This window comes from Octodon degus, unplaced genomic scaffold, assembly GCF_000260255.1.
Source record: "Octodon degus isolate 3935 unplaced genomic scaffold, OctDeg1.0 scaffold00104, whole genome shotgun sequence".
Taxonomy (NCBI): Eukaryota; Metazoa; Chordata; class Mammalia; order Rodentia; family Octodontidae; genus Octodon; species Octodon degus.
This window is the reverse complement of record NW_004524680.1, coordinates 7,156,021-7,175,031: the sequence shown is the minus strand read 5'-3', so window position 1 is coordinate 7,175,031 and position 19,011 is coordinate 7,156,021. Positions and strand designations below refer to the sequence as shown.

Below are 19,011 nucleotides of genomic sequence, written 5' to 3'. Positions count from 1 at the left end.
AACAACAACAACAACAAAGAAAAGCCCAGGACCTGATGAGTTCACTGTTGAATTCTACAAGAAATTTAGGAAAGCACTAATAGTACTAGTGCTGAAACTTTTTAAACAAATTGAAAGGGAAGCAATAGTCCCAAACTCACTCTGGAAGCAAGTACTACCAGTTCCCAAAACAGAGAAGAATGCAACAACAACAACAAAAAACTACAAGCAAATCTCCCTAAACAACATAGATGCAAAAATCCCCAATAAGATACTGGCAAACAGAATGCAAAAAATCATGAAGATTATACATCACAACCAAGTAGGATTCATCCCAGGGATGCAGGGATGGTTCAACATACTTAAATCAATAAACATAATACATATTAATAGAACCAAATACAAAAATCACATGATCTCTATAGATGCAGAAAAAACATTTGACAAAGTCTAGTAGCCCTTCATGTCAAAAACTCTACAGAAAATTGAAATAGATGGTTTTTACTTCAATCTTATAAAAACCATCCATGACAAGCCAACAGTTAACATCATATTAAATGGTCAAAAACTGAAAGCTGTCAGTCTAAAATCAGGAAAAAGACAAGGACAACCATTATCAACACTCCTATGTAATTAAGCTCTGTAAACATTAGCCAGAGCAGTTAGACATGAGAAAAAAAGTAAATAGAGTAAGGATAGGAAAGGAGGAAGTTATCATTATTTTCAGATGACACAATATTCTACATAGAAGATGCCAATACTTCCACCAAAAAATTCAGTAGTGTAACAGGATACAATGTAAAAAATCAGGATACAATGCTCTGTAGCATTCCTATACGGGAGCAACAGTCACAGAGAGAGAAATTAGGGAGAGCATATCTTTATCATAGCATCTAAAAAATGAAGTACTTAGGATTAATGTAATGAAGGATGTAAAATACCTGTACAGTGAAAATTACAGTACCATAAAAAAGGAGACAGAAGAAGATATCAGAAAAGGGAAAGATATCCCTTGCTCTTAGGAAGAACCAACATAGTAAAAGTAGCCATGCTCCCAAAAATGCTATACAGATTTAATGCAATCCCAATGAAAATACGAACAGCACACTTTACAGATCCAGAGAAAACACTCCTAAAATTCATCTGGAACCTGAAGAGACCTAGAATAGCAAAAGTAATTCTGGGTAACAAAGGCAAGACAGGAGCACCACAATTCTTCACCTACAATTATGCTATAAAGCTACTGTGATAAAATCAGCATGGCAATGGCAAACAAACAAACAAATAAACAAACAAACAAACAAAACAGACCTGAGTAGGGCTGGTGAGATGGCTCAGTAGCCTAAAGCACCTACTTAGAACAAGCTTCGGAAAGCACAGGAACCGCGGTTCAATCCCCCAGCACCACATGCCAGCCAGCCCCGCCCCGTGGTGGGCTGAGCTGGCCACACACACACACACACACACACACGTACACACATAAATAAATAAATTTAAAAAAAAAAAAGACCTGAGGATCAATGTAATAGAAGGTGCAGACACATTCCAAAGACACTCAGCCACCTTATTCTCTACGAAAGAGCCAAACCTGTTCACTGGAAGAAAGGCAGCCTCTTTAACAAATGGTGCTGGAAAAACTGGCTTTCCACATGCCAAAGATTAAAACTAAACCCATGTCTATTACCATGTACTAAACTAAAGTCAAAATGGATAGAAGATTTAAATATTAAAATAGAAACACTAAATTTATTTGAAGAGTAAATAGGTAGAAATCTTGAAGATATAGGTATAGGCAGAGATTTTAGGAACAAAACCCAAACTGCAAAGGAAATACTGTATAATAATACAATTGTAAAATTATAATATAATATAACAACATAACAAAGAATCAACAAATGTGATCTTACCTTATGAAAAAAGCTTTTGTATGACAAAAGAAATCACCAACAGAGCAGAGAGACAACCTATAGAGTGGGGGAAAAAATTGGGAAACAAATTATAGCCAGTTGTCCCTCAAACGACTTCTATCTAGAATACATAAAGAATTGAAGGGCTGGCAAGATAGCTCAGCAGACCAAGCACCTGCTTAGGCAAGCACAGGGACTGGGGTTTGATCCCTGGCACCATATGCCACAATGGAGCCACCCCAGGGCATGTGGAGCTGGCCACCAAGACTGGGTGGAGTGGCACATGCCTGTAGTCCCAGGGCTGGGGAGGCTGAAAACAGGAGGATCACTATGAGTCTGAGCTGTGTAGTGAGACCCTCTACCAAATACATTTAAAAAAAATGGAAAAAAAAGCAGACCCTTCCCCCCAGCCAAATTCAAAGACCTAACCCAAAAATAGGCATCTGAGATGAATACACACTTCTCAGATAATGAAATTAAATTAAATGATGGTCATTTGAGAGATGAAATTAAAACACTGAGATTCCATATTACCCCAGAAAGAATGGCTATTATCAAGAAATTAATCCATAACAAATGCTCCCAGGGCTATGCTGGGTATGTAGATTGTTGCAATCACTATGGAAATCAGTGTGGAGGTTATTGTGGAATCGTTGTGGAGATTTCTTTTTTCTTTTCTTTTTCTTTTTTTTTTTTTTTTTATGGAATTGAGAATTGAACTCAGGCCCTTGAGCTTGCCAGAGAAGCACTTATTCTACTGAGCCATCTCCCCAGCTGAGATGTCTTCAAAAACTAGGAGTAGAATTCTCATTCAACCCAGCTATTCCCCTTCTTGGTATCTTCCCTGAATTGAAAACCTCATACCATAGAAATATATGTACCCATGTTGTAACAGCACAATTTGTAATAGATAAATCTGGGAAACAACCTAAATGCCCATCAGTAGAAGAATGGGTAAAAAAGATTATTTTAATATGATGGAGTACTATTCAGCCATAAAGAAGGTGTTACAGTTTGTGTCTAGATGTCCTCCCACAGCCTCATGCAGACACAGGGTGGGCTTCTAGAGTTTATGACTGACTCGTGGTCTAATGCTAGGATTATGGATGTGAGTGCTATACCCACCCTTCAGTGGGTAATCTGCACACAATACACAGTAGGGAAAGAGGGGCTTGTTTATTACTGCTGTTCTTCCCTTTTGGCTCTTGCTGCTTTTGCTGTCTTCTGCCGCCACAGCAGAGCACTCTCTGCCATGCTCCACTCTGCCTTGGAGCCAGCCTAGTAAGAACTGAAACCCCCACAAACTGTGGCTAAAAAACCCCTTCCTTCCCTAATTTAGGCATTCTGTCCCAGCAATGAGAGAAAAATAACCAAGATAGGAGGATAAACTGGAGACTTTCATAGGTAAATGGATGCAACTCAAGACCATACTCATAAGTGAAATCAATCGGACCCCTGTGTGTAAGCATCGTATTGTCTCACTAGTGCGGGTAACTGAATGAGCAAAAGATTCAAAATGTACAATAGGTATTGTGAATGGGAAGAAACCATTCAAAGGACAAGACAAACTGTAATGGGGGAAAGGAAGAAAGGGAAAAAGAAAAAATATATATATAATAGTGACGATAGCTATACGGCTAGTTTTCCTTAGTTCACTGAAAAGAAAGGTTTGAGCTAATATTATTTGGACAACATATCACACCTATATCTTGTACTCTATCAATACTAGGAAGACAACAATATACAAAGTATTAATTATTGTAACTCTTCTACTAACGTTTTTTTTTTTTTTTTTCCCCAGGACCGGGGGTTAAACTCAGGCCCTTGTGCTTGCCAGGAAAGCATTTATTCTATGGAGCCATCTTCCTGGCTCCTACTAACCTGTTTTGAAACTATTTTATTTTTTTCTCTTTAAAATAAAAAAAACCCTCCTGTATGAATGTTCCCCCACCAAAAAAATAAATAAAAAAATAGAAAAACCCTCTCATAAAAACAAACAAAGAAAATTGAGCATTGGGGAGAAAGAGGAACACTCATGATGTTGGTGAAAATGTAAAATGGTACAATCACCGTGAAAACAGTAAGGGGGTTCCTCACAAAACTAAAATTACAAAAAAAAAAAAAAGAAAGAAAATCTAAAATTACATCTGGAGGTATAGCTCAGTGGTAGAGCACTACCTAGAATATGCAAGGCCCTAGGTTCAATCCCTAGTTTAGGAAAAACAAACAAGCAAATAGACTAGAACTGCCATCTGATTCAGTTAGTCTTCCTGTACACGTAAAACAATTGAAAGCAGGTGGCTGAGCAGATATGTGCATTCTCAGGCTCAAAGCGGTATTATTCACAGTAGTCAAAAGCATCCCAAGCATTCATTCACAGATAAACTATAAGCAAAATGTAGTATGCCCATACTGTGGGACATTATTCAGATTTTAAAAAAGGGAATTCTGACATAGGCACAACAAGGATGAGCCTGGAGGACATTATATTAAGTGAAATATTCCAGTCACAGAAGGACAAATAGCATGATCCCTCCTACATGAGGTGCATAGAGGAGACAAACCCACATGGACATTAGTAGAAGGGTTTAGTTGCCAGGGGCTGGGGAAAGAAAAGGGCAATGGTGATGACTGTCCAACATGAAACCCACCAGGGTGCACTTATGTAATCCTAGTGACTTGGGGGCTGAGATAGGAAGACGGCAAGTTTGGGGTTAACCCAAGCAACTTAGTGAGACTGTCCAAAATAAAAACCACTGCAGATGTAGCACAATGGTAGGGTGCTTACTTAGCATGTAAGATTCTGTCTTCAGTTCAAAAAAAGAAAAATAATGTCAAAATTGTAATTTCTGCACATTAAAAAAATTGTACATTTTATCAAAATAAAGATATTTGGGCTGGGAGATAGCTCAGCAGCATAAGTGCCTGTCTAGCAAGCACAAGGTCCTGAGTTTGATCCCTGGTACAAAACCAAAACAAAACAAAAAACAAACAAACAACTCTGAATGACAACATGAAAATATTTAAAAATCATAGAAGAACTCTCATTATTCTATTGCCAAAACCTCTCCTCCAACTCTCCTCTTCCCATTCCTGGACAACACAGTTCTGCCCATCTGGGCTTCCACGAGGCTTCTCTTGAGGCTTCCCTTCTATTCCCACCTTGGGCCCCTCCCAATCCCCACACAGGTATCTGCAGGGCCTGCCTGTCTGCATCATCAAAAGGGTAGACTGGCTGGCCCCTAATTGTCCCTGGATTTAGGCTATTATACATAATGACAGCTTGGCATAATTTTATTTTCACAATTTGTATGCTTATATTCTATGAGATAAATTATTTTATCATTTTTCAATATTTAGTAAGCACTTGTAGCCATGCAATGCATGATGAGCTGTTGCCTCCACTCTTAAAAGCTGTTCTTCCAGAGCTATCTCGATCCCAGCTATCTCCCCTCCTTGGAGAAGGGAACCTCTGGGCTCCATGCCCATCTCTCCCTGCAAGAGCTTGCAGGAGCTTCTGGATGGTACCAGGGAACAGACACTGCTGGCCTCCTCCCCTTCACCTCCATTTAGATTTGTGAGTGAACCTCTGAAACTGTAAATGCTGCCAACTGCAGCAGATTAACTAGCTCTTGCCTAAATATTCCTTGCCATAAACCTCCCCACCCTCCAGTTATATCTCTGGGAATCATATATCCTTAGATCTCATGAAGACAGCCCTGAGGGATGAATCTCATTGCTATAAGCCAGTCCTAGCAGTCTCATTCCTTTCGGCCAGTATCTGGGTGAGCTTGTGGCCCAATTCTAACAAATGGGACAAGGGGCAGACTGCTGAGGAGATCTTGTCTCCCTCATTAAAAGATAAGGCCTGGCTGGCCAGATAGCTCAGTGGACTAAAGCTCCTGCCTAGGCAAAGTGCAAGCATGCTCCACCCCAGGGGTGCACTGAGGCAAGATTAAGACTGGGTGCGGTGGCGTGTACCTGTAATCCCAGTGCTTGGAAGGCTGAAAACAGGAGAATCACTATAAGTCTGATCTGTGTGGTAAGACCCTGTACTACATACATACATACATGCATACATACATACATACATGGCAAAGCCTTGCAGCCTAATTAGGAATCAGTCTTTGCCGATTGCCCTTTCCCTGTTCCTACCTAATGCAATCATGAAGTATGGACTAGCAGCAGCCCTTTTGGAACCACAAGACAATAAACAACACGAGGCCAAAACCCAAAATTTCAAGAATATAAAACAGAAAACAAGATACAGAATCCCACCACCTCAGCAACAGGGTGTTTGACTAGTAAGCACAAGGATATGCATACATTTAATCCCCAACATAGCACAAAAACAAAAACTAAAGATACAGTCTTTGCTGGAGCAATTCTACTTCTGCCTCCTACAGCTTCAGACGTGGCCACAGGCATTTTGTACATAAACATGATGGGAACAAGCTTGGTCCCTGGAGGTGGCCAGAACAGTGACTGACATCTACAGCTACTTTGTTAAAGGCCTCCTTGCAGAATGTGCCCTTCGGTGAGGCCTGCAATGAAATACAAATTTCCTTCCTCTCTCCCCTCTCTAACCGGTTCATCCATATTCCCCTCCCCTGACCTGTTTCTGACTTGCTTTTTCTGAATCTGTAGGCATTCGGTCAACTGTTATCTACTGTCCCTGAACTGGTGCGGCTCCTGTACCCGTGCCTGTCCTCCCAGTTAAGTGCCTGCTAGAGGGCAGTCTGGCATCTTTGCCTTCACTCTCATACTTTGGGGCAACTGCCAGGTACAGTATTTGCCTCCTGGCTGGTCTCAGCATATTGACTAAACAATGTTAACTAAGTCTGTATCTTTCTTCACTATTCTTCCCACAGAGAATTCCCCTCTGAAGTTGTAATTGAGGGGACACGGTGAGGAGGGATGGAGTGGAAAGAGGTGCTATAGCAATCTAATTCACCTACTCAGTAACTGATGTTCCTGGGACTTGCTCAGGGAAGCGCTTCCCCGAGGACACAGTGAGGTGTCCAGTCAGCTCAGAAGATCACACCATCCAGCTTGGGTCATACACTCACTTGAGATCTAATCAGGTAGCTCTGGGGCTCTACCAGCACCCAGAAGCAAACAGAAGTTGTTGCTCAAATGAAGAATAACCTTTTTTTCCCTTGGGTCAGATTATATTTTTATCTTTTGCTTCTTAGCTAGCTGGGCATTCCACAGTATTGTTGATGTCACGGAAGTGCCCACTGTTCACACTGCAGCCCACAAACTGGGTGGTCCCCAGGATCTCTTTAATGGTTCCGGAAAGTTCTCTGCCACATATGTCAGACAATGTTGACAATCTCATGCAAAGTGATGTTTCCACTGTATTTAATTTTTTTTATTTTTTATTTTTTTCTGCTTCTATCTCTTGGTAGCTCCTTGAAAGATTTGATGATCAGGGCAGAGGCAGAAGACACCACTTAAATCTGGGCCTATCTGTTTTGAATGGTGGATTTCACTATAATTCTCAGACCATTCCAGTCACCAGTTACCTTGGTGATGTCATCACTCAGTTGCTTTTGGAGCCAGACCTAACGGTACTGAACTTGAGAACCTGAAGTCAGGGCAGACACAGCACTGACTTTGCCACTGGTGCATGTCAGGTACACAACCTTGATCTCACTGGGCTCAAAGTTGGGCAGCATGTTGGAGGTGGCTGGTGTTGGATGAACCAGGACTCTGGAAAACCAAAAAATATTGCAACTTATCCTCCTCCTAGCTGAATACTGAAAGCTGGAGAACAGTTCTTGCAGAAGAGGGCATATTTGTGCTTCTAATCTCTGAGTGTGCTGTGAATCTCAAATAGGGACTTCCCAGAATTTAGGAGAATGCTATCTGCTATGGACATTGAATACTACAGGACCTGTGGTGTTTCATGGTCAACAAGTCAGAGCAGCATACTTCAATGTGGTCTATACTGTGTGTAAAAGTCAAAGCCACTAGTGTGGAACAGGAGTCCAGCACTGAGTCTACCAGTTTGCTAAACAAATTGTGTCACTCCCAGCTGCTAGAAATAACACACTAAACAAAAAATTTCTTAAAAGTTTGCTCCATCAGTAAATTTGGCCTGATCCCCATATTATGGTCCAGATGGAACCCAGTAGACTCTATTTTGCATATACTTCCCAGGTTCCTGTTGATGACAATGAGTTAATACCCCACAGCTCTTTCAGTGCATGAACAACCTTTGGAGTTATTTCCTGGGACATGTTGGGACCTTAATAATGGCAGCTAATGATGGCATTCTCTAGTCGTGTGGGTACTGCAGTAAGAGAACTTCAAACAAGAAAGGCTCATCTCCTCAGAGAGGCAGGAGACAGCTGGCCATGTCCACTAATGGGGAGGCGCATTAGAATGTCAAAGGGGGTGTGCATCAGTTACTATTTATTTATTTGTAGGACAAAATACTGACTCCCAAAATTAAGGAAGGAAAGGTTTATTTAGCTCACAGTTAGTTGAGGTTTCAGTCCATACTCTGCTGGCTCCAAGGCAGATGGCAGCAGTTCACAATGACAGAAAACAACAAAGAGCAGAGGAGTAGCAGCAACTGTGACATCTATCAAGCCTTTCTCTCTTTCTACGCTGACTGCAAAGACCATTCCTCCTCCAAGGAAGTGGAAGAGGCTGTGAAGTTCAAGATCCTCTAAGGAAGTGGCACACAGAAGCTTTCCTCAACCCGTTTATATACCCCGTAAGTGCTGAGTCACTCTAGGACAGACCCTCCCTGCTCCAGGGCAGGAATCACCAAGGGATCCAGCCAAACTTCCAAGATCTCAGGTTGACCCAATGTATCAACCACAACAGGGTGGATGGCTAAAGGTGCTTGGATGTACTCCCAACAGTCCTACCGCCATTCTCAAGGCCCTGCTCTTCCCCATCTATAGACTACACATGATTGCAGCTGTGAACTCATTTTATGATGCCATTATGCATTACGTAGGATTAAATGTGTGTTCTTCAGGTCTATCAGCTGGAGACTATACAAATTACAGCAATCTCTTCAGGCATCAAAGAAACTGGTTGTTAAAAAGATGACCCAACAGTTTAAAGCTTGAGCTTTGACTTTTTGAAACTTCTGTATTGAGATCAAAAGCTAGCACACCCAAGCCCTGTGGTCATCATTACCATTATGATACTCACTATGGCAATTGTGCCTTCAGTGGACACTCCACCCAATGTCTGGTATTATGGTGTGTCTAGATGCCCCTTGAAAGCCTCATGTGGTCATAGGTAAGAGTTTTTCAAAGGTGGCTGCATCTAGAGTGTGGGATGCTGGGATCAAAGATGTATGATTACTAGATCAGTCCACTGATCGGGTTGGCAGTTTTGGCTGTGAATAATGGAAAGGCCCACTGTAGGTATGCTACCTGCCCTAAAGGCATACAGTCTAAATGCACAGAAAGAGGACTGTTGCTAATAAAAACCCCTTTCCTCCTTTAACTTTGGTGTCCAGGATTTTTGCCTCAGCAACAAGAAAGGTACCTAAGATACCACTTACTCAATAACCATATACCCTGGGCTCTCTGTGGCACTCATTAAGCTCCAGCCACCCTGGTCTTTCAGTTCCTTAAATTGTCAAGGCATTGTCCTCCTTAGGCGTCCTTCCCACAGGCTGCTGTTTAGATGGTCCATCTCATTCCAGCGTTTCTGCATTGATGGCTCCTTCTCTTCAGTTCTGAGCATAAATGTCACCTCACAGAGAGGCCATCCTGTCATGCTCATTTGGTTCTACTCTATGAACAGCGCTTAGAATTAGAGATATTTATGTTTCTTGATCTGTCTCAGGCATGAAAGGAAGCTCTGTGAAAGCAGGGATCACAGCTGCCTTAGTCACACCTTGGTGTCTAGCAGGACCTCACATTATCCCTTTGAATCTGTAGGTTCTACACATATAGTTTCAACTGATTTATTCAGGAAAAAAAGCTTCATCTGTCTAAACTATGTACAATACTGTCATTATCCCCTCCCCATATAGTGTTAGAATCATTCACACTGTATTTACATTGTTTGGTATTGAAAATACTCTAGAAATGATTTAAAGTACTGTATAGGAGAAACTCCATTGCATAGGGTACATTTTATATAAAGGACTTGAGCTTCCAGACACTTCTGTATCCTTCAAGGATACAGAGATACAACTGTATTTTATGCTCATTCATTTGGACCAGAACACAAATGATGACACTGAAACTTAAAACTCAACTTAAATCTTTGCCAAATTTGCTCCTCCCACAGGGCTACTCATCTTATAAAATGGAACTATCCTTTCATGCCGGTATGTGAAGTAAGTCTATAGCCTGGGAAGAGCAGGGTCTTGAGAGTGGGAAGGGAACTGTTGGGAGCACATCCAAGGGAAGGACAAATGCAGGGAGCAGCAGCATGGGCTGCTGCCCCTATTCCATATTCAGGTCATAATATTAGATGAGTAAGTCCCTTTCACTTGGAAAATAACTATCAATCTGTTACAAAGAGTGAAGTCAGGAACCAAAGTAGGAGGTTAAGAGAGATTTACTGGATATAAGAATAGCTCCTGAGCTTCTAAGAGGGGTTTCTAGTGGATGGCCACAGAGGTTCTTTGTCAAGGGCACTTCATATATCAAAATCACAACACAAGTACAACACAGGTCAAACTGCAACCAGCCTATACAATTACAACTATAGGTGCTTAGTTAATATTGACCCAAAAGGGAAGTGAGGCACGTACCAACAGTATATGGTGAGCATCATTCATCACTTTAGCATGCCTCTAATTTCTACAGGTGAGGCAGTGTGGGCCCCAATGTTCTAGTCACCCAGCTGTGTGTCTGAGGCCCACACAGACTTTCTGGACCAGGTGGTACTAATTACAGCTGCTGTTGATCTCAAGGAGGCTTGCAGACCTTGCTATTCCATCTGGATCTTAAGGTCTGGTGCTCTTCAGGTTAGCCTCCAACCACTACTTTGATATGGTTCAAAGGCCCAATTCCCCTCTACTTATTAATTTCTAACTTAGCTGTTTCTATAATACTGTTGACTTCAAATGATATCTCAAACCCATTCACTTTCCATGATCCTTGTAAAAGTTAAGGTAGACCAGAATTCTAGGTCTTAAAGAGGGCTACCCCATCTGGCCCCTGCTACCTGTTGCCATTTTTTTCTTAGTCCTTTCACTTTTGCCATGGTAGCCTTCTGATCAGCAGTTGCTCTTGCCCCTCCACTCGTAGACAGCAGCTTTTTATCTTAATTCTTTTTTTTTTTTTTTTTTGCAGAACCCGGGATTAAACTCAGGCCCTTGTGCTTGCCAGGCAAGCGCTTATTCTACTGAGCCATCTCCCCGGCGCTGCTTTTTATCGTAAAGTCATGTCTTATCATTTTTTAAAAATGATATCCCATTTTTCTTAAAATATAATCTAATAGCACATAGCTCCTGACACCCTCCTAGAGTCCATCTGACACATGGGGTCCCCAGTGCCTCCAGAGCTTCCTTAAGTGGTTAATTCCCATGGCCCTCGGGGCCTGAAAGCCTTCCTTCCACGTCAGAAGGTGCGTCCTCTCATCTCTACCACTTTGAACAAACTTGTCTTTCTACGGTCCTTTATTTTCATTTAAGGTAATCTCATTACCAGTAATGTGACCTCAGTTGCTTGCTTCTGTCTTGCCCTATACAATGTGAACCTCAGAAAGGCATTTTTTATTTCTGAAACGCATATCTCACTACTAGTCAGTGTGAGATACGCTTGCGTCTGTGTCGCCCTATACAACAAGAACCTGGTTTACGGGGAACAGCCCTTGCTGTTATCCAGGACGGCCAGGAACATTCGGACATGTCATCTCCCGCCTCAGACGTCGCGTCCGCGTCCAGCTGGACAGCGTTTCTTTGTTCGTTGCGCCATTCCACCGCCAGCGCAAACAGACAATCAGCACACCGTCGCAGGCTAGAACCAACTCTGCAAACTCCCGCCTGCAGTTTCCCGGCATGCTCTATGTCTCGCGTCCCTGTAAGGGCCATCTGCGCGTGCGCGGCACGCGGAGCATCCTGGGTAGCAAGCTCCCTTCCGGACTACAACTCCCACGGGGCTGTAGGGCGCCCGTCCGCTCCCCAGCAGGCCAACAGGTCGCGCTGGTGCGAGAAGATGGCGGACGTGGCCGTGGGCAAGGATAAGTGCGGGGAGCAGCGGCTGGTGTCGCTGCCCCTGTCCCGTATCCGGGTCATCATGAAGAGCTCCCCCGAAGTGTCCAGTATCAACCAAGAGGCGCTGGTGCTCACGGCCAAGGCCACGGTGAGGAGCGCAGCTGGGGAGGGCGTGGGCGCCCTTAACCGGCCCACCGGGCCGCGAGTGCTCGGCCGCGTCAGCGCCGCTCCCGCCGTCCCCCAGCCCCCCCGGCACGCCCATTCGTCCGCTCCCGGCACCCCCCTGCACGCCCATTCGCCCGCCCGCCGTCCCCCCCCTCCCCCGGCACGCCCATTCGCCCGCTCCCGCCGTCCCCCGCGGCTGTCCCTGGCCTCGTCCAATCCTCTCGTTCCCGCCGCTCGGCTCAGCGCCGAAGCACGCCAGTTAGTGTAGCCCTAGCTGGGCCCCGCGACGCCCGAGCTGCTTCGCGCCCGTCTCTCTGGCGTCACGGTGCTTGCAGCTGCGAAGATTTCCCTTTTCTAACTCTTTGCCAGCGTGATAAAGACATCCCTCCACGCCTCCCACGTAACCTGGCCTACGGTGCCCGGGGCCCTCGAATTCTCCGCCCACCAGACCTTGCTCGTAGCTGGGGGAATGACCCAAAATTTTACTGCCTCCAGGGAGCTATTTTTACAGCTTTACTTCCCTCTATCGATCAAAATATTTTTCTTGTCCTTTTTTTTTTTGGTTGGTGGGGAGGTAGCCGTCTGCAGAGCAGCTTTAGTTGCAGGTTGCGGGACCGCCCTGCCTTCATTTTATCTTTTAAAATTTGGACTGATGGTGGTAGTCTTCTTGGCCTGAGATTTGGCCATGTTTAAGCTTCACAGTTAACTGCTTTAGCTTTCTTTAAATTGTTTTACAGCTCATAGTATTAATTCAATGTTGGGCTGTGGTTAAAAGAAATTTTAGCCACAAAATTTGGGAGTTTCCTTGTCTTGTGCCAGATCTGTGCTTTTTTAATGTGGGGGAAAATACAACAGGCCTTAAAAACTTGTACTCCCACTTATACTCAAATCCTGTATACTCAATCCCTTTCTTATGTGTAATCTTCTGACATCCACCGGTATACTTCATGTCTACAAGGTGGCATTGTACAATAATTGTATACTTCCAGTGTGATTTGGATCATAGATGATTTCAGGCATTTTTCTCGCCCCTCACTAAAGTACGTGGATTAAGAAAAGGCTCTGTTTAGGTAGTTGGTTTGGGATAATCAGTATTTATAAGAGGCAGCAAAAATACATAGTATTAAAAAGTTTAATTCCAAAACTACTTGAGAGCAATGAGAACAGTGGGTTGTGTTCCAAGTGAGGGAGAGTATTTTGAGATAGCTTAATGGAAGTGTGTCCCTTACTGTAACACATCCTAAAAATTTCACCTTGACATTTATCATACTGTGGACATCTGTTCCCATCATGGAAGATGCTTTTTGTTTGGGAAAAATGTCATATGTCCATTTTCAGCTTCAGGTTGTTGATCCTACTGTAGTTGTAATGGGTGCACTATCTTCAAACAAAGGATTCAAATAGATTAAAATATGTTCCTGAGCCAGATAGAATTATTGATTTTTCTAATGCTGGGATCAAACCCAGGGCGTTATTCAAGCTAGACGGTCTGAGCTAAATCCCTGACCTCCAGGTAGTATTTTTGGTCTTTTCTTTCATGTAGAGATTGTTTCATTGTTATGAGTCATGGTTTTTGATCACCTGTAAATACTTTTCATAAATTACACATCTAAACTAGGCTCTGGAAAATGACCTCTTCCCTCCAGCTTGGGACAAAACCTTGCTTTCTTTCTGACCTTGTTTCTTTCTCCTGTAAGGTGATTTTTTTTGTAATTTAACTTGAATTTAACATACACTTCTACAGTAATTTGAAAAAAATTACATCTCTGGTGAGTTTTCACAGCACTTCTTTCATGATACTTTTTCATTTTATTTTAGGAGCTCTTTGTTCAATATCTAGCAACCTATTCCTACAGACATGGCAGTGGAAAAGAAAGAAAAGCACTGACTTACAGTGATTTAGCAAATACTGCTGAGGAATCAGAAACTTTTCAGTTTCTTGCAGGTATTTAATGTTTGAAACGTTCTGGTTTAAAAATGCCGGGTAAAAAATAAATAAATAAAAATAAAAATAAAAATGCCGGGTAACAAGGCATGATGGTACACACCTATAATCCTAGCACTTGGGGAAGCTAAGACAGGATTACTGAGTTTAAGGCCAGCCTGCGCTACATAGTGGACTCAAGGCCAGCCTGAAGTATGCAGGAGACCTTGTCTCAAAAAAAAAAAAAAAAAAAGCGGGGGCGGGGGGGCTTGAATTTTTCTCCCCTGATTTTGCCTTCATGAATTAGACATTTGGCTTTTTGTTCAGGTGCTAGCTTACTACGACCTGACACAGGGAGGTATCTCTAGTCTTCTCTGAATATGACTGTTAGGTGGTCCAAATAGAACAGTAAAGAAGTCAGTAGGATACCCAAGATGTTTGGTTGGCAGGGCCCAGCTGTAGAAGGGAAGCTCTGTGAAACAGGGCCATAAGCAAAAGACAGCTTAAGTCTTCCCTTGGGACCAGCTTGGCCTATCTCAGGTTAAGCAGGGTTGCTCACAAAACTATAGTGCTTCAAAACACTGGTTTAGAACGAGGCATGGTGGTACGTGCCTATAATCCCAGCACTGGGGAGGCTGAGGCAGGAGGATCACCTCAAGTTTAAGGCTACCATGGGATAGTTAGCAAGACCCTGTATCAAAAATATACATAAATGAGCCAACTAGCCAATGACAGTTTACACTTAGTAGAATGGGAGCAGGTCTGTACTGTGAGTTAGGAGACAGAATTAGTTACTCTATTTCACCTAGAAGCGTAGCCTAAATTTTGTTGTCTTTTGGAAGCTGTTGTAGAGGTGAACATAGGAACAAGTCCTTTTTAAAATCTGTACTGTTGTATTCATAGTTTATTATAATAAATTGCTGATATAAGCCTTATGATTTTAAGATATATTACCAAAGAAGATTTTAGCTAGTAAGTACCTGAAAATGCTTAAGGAGAAGAGGGAAGATGAAGAGGCGAATGATGGTGATAAAAGTGACAATGATGAAGCTGAGTCCTAAACCACAAAAGAAATCTGCCTTCAAGGACATTTCTGGAGAAGCAGGCATGTCCCGAGTGTTTCTCCCTTCATTTTCCCAGCGACTGCAGCACCTGCTTTTTTGGCAGACAGGCATCTCCAGCATAGGCCCTGTGATTCACTGCAGGGCGAGTGACACGGACAGCATCCTTTGACGAGGCCCAGCCATAGCCGGAGGTCGTCAGGAGAGAATCCTGTGCCCAGGGCACCACAGCTCACCTGGGCTCTGAGCTCGATGGGCAGAGACCTTTGGAACCTGCTGCCACACTTCAGGGGCTTTGGAACGTTTGTGAATTTCTGTGTATATTCTGAAATTACTTCTTGTAAACAGCTATATTTAGTTTTAGATAAATATGTAGTTTATAAATAGTATCTTACCTTTGAATTTTTTTATATTTAAGTGATTTCACAGTTCAAAAATTTTTTATTGTAAATATATATGCCTTCCTTTTCACAGTAAAATGCTTTATGGAACTAGCTTTAGGGCTCTTTCTTATTCTAGTGCCTTGCTCACTGCCTGAGAGTTTATTTATATATTTTGTATTTTAGGGAAGGGTCTACAGGGTATTCAGGGTCTCACTACTAGATCGGACTCTAGTGATCCTCCTGTTTACAATCTCTCAAGAGCTGGGATTACAGGCACTTGCCACCATGCCCAGTCTCAATCCCACGCCCAGTCTTAGTTGCCTGCCATCTCAGTGCCCGGGGGCAGGACTGGCATGGCAGGCCCAGGGATCCAGTCCCTGGCCCCTGCGCCTGTTTGCTGGTGCTTTAATCCGCTGAGCTTTTTGGCCGGCCCTTGCCTGAGAGTTTAGTGAAACTTAAAAAACCGGCATTGTTTTTACACTTCTGTAACTCAGTGGTTGAGTGTGTTCTTAGCAAACAAAGGCCCTGGCGTTGATCCTCAGAACCAAAATAACAGAAACCACTTATTCCCAGAGAATAATTGCAAGTTAGATTCTCAAATAAAATACAAAAAAGAACTATTACCCGCTAGGTGCAGTGTTGCACACATGTAACCCAGCACTTTGGGAGGTTGAAAGAGTTTCAAGTATTTTTTTTTTTTTATTGAGAAATATCAATGAGACACTTTCCAAGCTGATTAATAGGACGTTTTCAATAATTAATACATTGCACATTGTTATCTTCTCAGCGGTCATCCACAGCACAAGAAGCAGCCAGCACATCCCGTCCAAACACTTCTACTACAAGTCCTTCCTCTCACTGAACCAAGCGAAAGCAGCCGTACATCTATCCTAATTATTCTGTATATACAAATACAAAATGGTCCTTCCTCTGTGTCCCCCCTCTCCAGGTCAGTCCTGTCAGAGATGGGTATTCTATTGGTATCTAAATATTATAGGTGCTTGAATTCATCAAATCAATCCAACACAGTCCACTAGTCCAATAGTAGGGGTTGTCCGCAGAAGTTGTTGACTAGAGCGTTTTACAACTCATCGTATTGATGTGGTTTTACTTTATATACCTTGTTTTTATACTTTTCTGCTGGATGGTTAAGACCAAGATAAAGCAAGACCTATGTAACAAGAAATGTAACTTTTGTATCTGATAAGGTCAGTCAAGGCCCCTCAGGATTTATCCTGTAACCCTGTACTGCACTTTGTAGATCCTTTGTCACTGTCAGCCATGTGGATGAGTCTCAGCCAATGCTTGACCAATTTGCTCTCTGTGAAAGCCTGCAAGGAGACTTTCCAGTTTGAGCCCCATCTGGAAAATTCAGTGAGACTCTGCCTCAAAATAAAAAAAAAGTTTAAAATTATCTCTGCATATTGTTCTTAAAAAATGCTTTGTATGTCGAAGATACTTTCTGTTCTTTCCTTTAAACCCCCTAGTAATTGTTTTTGCTGTCTACAAGAGAAAACTGTTAAGCTTTATTACGTTTTTTTCTGTATAGGGTAAATGTTTGATTCGGTCTTTTCAGTGTATCTGTCTTTATTTTAAAAAATTAAAATTTATAGCTAGGTTTGATGGTGCATGCCTGTAATTCCACCAGGCAGGAGGATTGCCAAGAGTTCAAGACTAGTGTAAACTACATAGTGAGACCTTGTCTAAAAAAAAAATGTTAGAATTTATATCAGTAAAATCACTCTTTTTTTTGGTCTCAAGGCTGAATTTGACAAATGTAGTTTTATGTTTTAGCTACTCTCACCTTGTTGCCCAGGTTGGCCTCAAACTTGTGATCTTCCTGTCTCAGTTTTCTGAGTAACTGGGATTACAAGTGCCTTCCATCCTTCCCAGAAACTAATACATCAATTAGTACACAGAACACCCAGAATACTCCCTTATACTAGCTGTAGTTAGTCCTTTTCCCTAGTTCCTGGCAATCATATTTTCTCTTGCCTTTTTTAAAAAAACAACAAAAAACCCAACTAAAACATTTAAAAAGTTAACTTGTTGACGTATAGTTCTGTTTCGAAAAATGCAGTCCCGTAATCACTATAATTAAGACAAAACAGTTCTAGAATCCTGTAAAACAGTTTCTGCTGATTAACTCCACCTGTATGCTGGCAACCAGCACTGTTCTATCACAGTGGCAAAAGTCAGCAAACTCTGGATGGGGCCATATGTAAATATTTTAAACTTCATATAGTTTTTTATAGTCTCTGATGCCAGCTGCTCTGCCATTGTACAAAAAGGCATAGGTAATATTTAAAGAAAGCTGGGTGTTGTGGTACATATTTGTAATCATAGCACTTAGGCTAAGGCAGAATTGGAAGCCCCAGGTCAGCCTGAGCTACATAATGAGTTCCTCTACTGTATGAGACCCTGTCACACACACTAAGAAAAAGTACGGTTATATTTAATTTTTTTTGGCAGAACTGGGGATTGAACTCAGGGCCTTGTGCTTGCCAGGGAAGTGCTTATTCTACTGAGCCATCTCCTTGGCCCTGGTTATATTTTACTTAAACTAGTAAAACTTATTTCTGGACACTGAAGTTTGAGTTTTACCTAATTTGTATTCAAATCATTAAAAAATGTATTTATGTGTACCTTATATGCTGTATAAAAACAAGACTGAATTTGACCCATGTGTCCTACCTTTTTGACCTGACTTTTCTAGAAGTCCTATTTAAGTGAAGACACTTAGTATACAGCATGTGTATGGCAATTTAATTAGGATAGTTTAGAATTTTTCCATGTAGTTGCAGGTGTCAACAGTCATTTTATTAGTCCAGCATGGATAATGCTGAATCCCAGCACTTGGGAGGCTGAGGCAGAAGGATTGTTGCAAGTTCAAGACCAGCCTGGGCTACAGACTGAGCCAGCCTAAACTGCATAGGAACACCCTGTTTCATAAAAGACCCCCTCCCAAAAAAAAAAAAAAAAAGTTATTTTATTGCAGAGGATTCCATCCTATGGATGTACCAGTTACCCATTCTCCAGGTATGGACATAGTGCCCTGCTTATAGACTTATTTCCAGTTTTCATGGTTTTAGTCAGCTCTATACCTTTCTGTACAGGTTAGTACAGGTTATGGGGAAACACAGGATTTCATTTCACTTGGCACAGACCTGTGTGTGGAAAGCTGCACAAATTTGCAAGCAGCTACCAGTGCCATTTTTTATTTTCATTCCTACTAGCAACAAGTGTGTTCCAGTTGTGTTCTAATTATTAGGGGAGTTTTGAGTCTTATATTCTTTTTTTTTTTTTAATTTTTATTTATGTGTGTGTGTGTGTGTCCCCAGCTCAGCCCACCAGGGTGTGGGTCTGGCTGGCATGTGGTGCTGGGAATTGAACTGCGGTCCCTGTGCTTTGCTAAGCTTGTTCCAAATAGGTGCTTTAGACCACT

General features: G+C 42.2%; 1 protein-coding gene across 2 annotated transcripts; it reads left to right on the top strand.

Moving 5' to 3' along the window:
* The first annotated feature begins 11,351 nt into the window (after positions 1-11,351).
* Positions 11,352-15,272, top strand: Chrac1 (chromatin accessibility complex 1). Of its 2 annotated transcripts, none has more exons than XM_023724009.1 (3): positions 11,352-12,181; positions 14,017-14,175; positions 14,216-14,260. In XM_023724009.1, the coding sequence occupies exons 1-2, from the start codon at positions 11,726-11,728 to the stop codon at positions 14,149-14,151; spliced, it is 591 nt and encodes a 196-aa protein (XP_023579777.1). In that variant the 5' UTR covers positions 11,352-11,725; the 3' UTR covers positions 14,152-14,175; positions 14,216-14,260. The 2 variants fall into 2 exon arrangements, with proteins under 2 accessions (XP_023579777.1, XP_004638987.1); XM_004638930.2 differs by lacking the exon at positions 14,216-14,260 and adding an exon at positions 15,068-15,272 and having other exon boundaries at positions 11,948-12,181; positions 14,017-14,143.
* Positions 15,273-19,011: the final 3,739 nt, after the last annotated feature.

Excerpts from the sequence above, each read along its gene's own strand:
- Chrac1 (XM_023724009.1), top strand. The coding sequence starts at position 11,726 with ATGTCATCTCCCGCCTCAGACGTCGCGTCCGCGTCCAGCTGGACAGCG. Across the intron at positions 12,182-14,016 it reads TGCTCACGGCCAAGGCCACG|GAGCTCTTTGTTCAATATCT; the intron begins GTGAGGAGCGCA and ends ATTTTATTTTAG.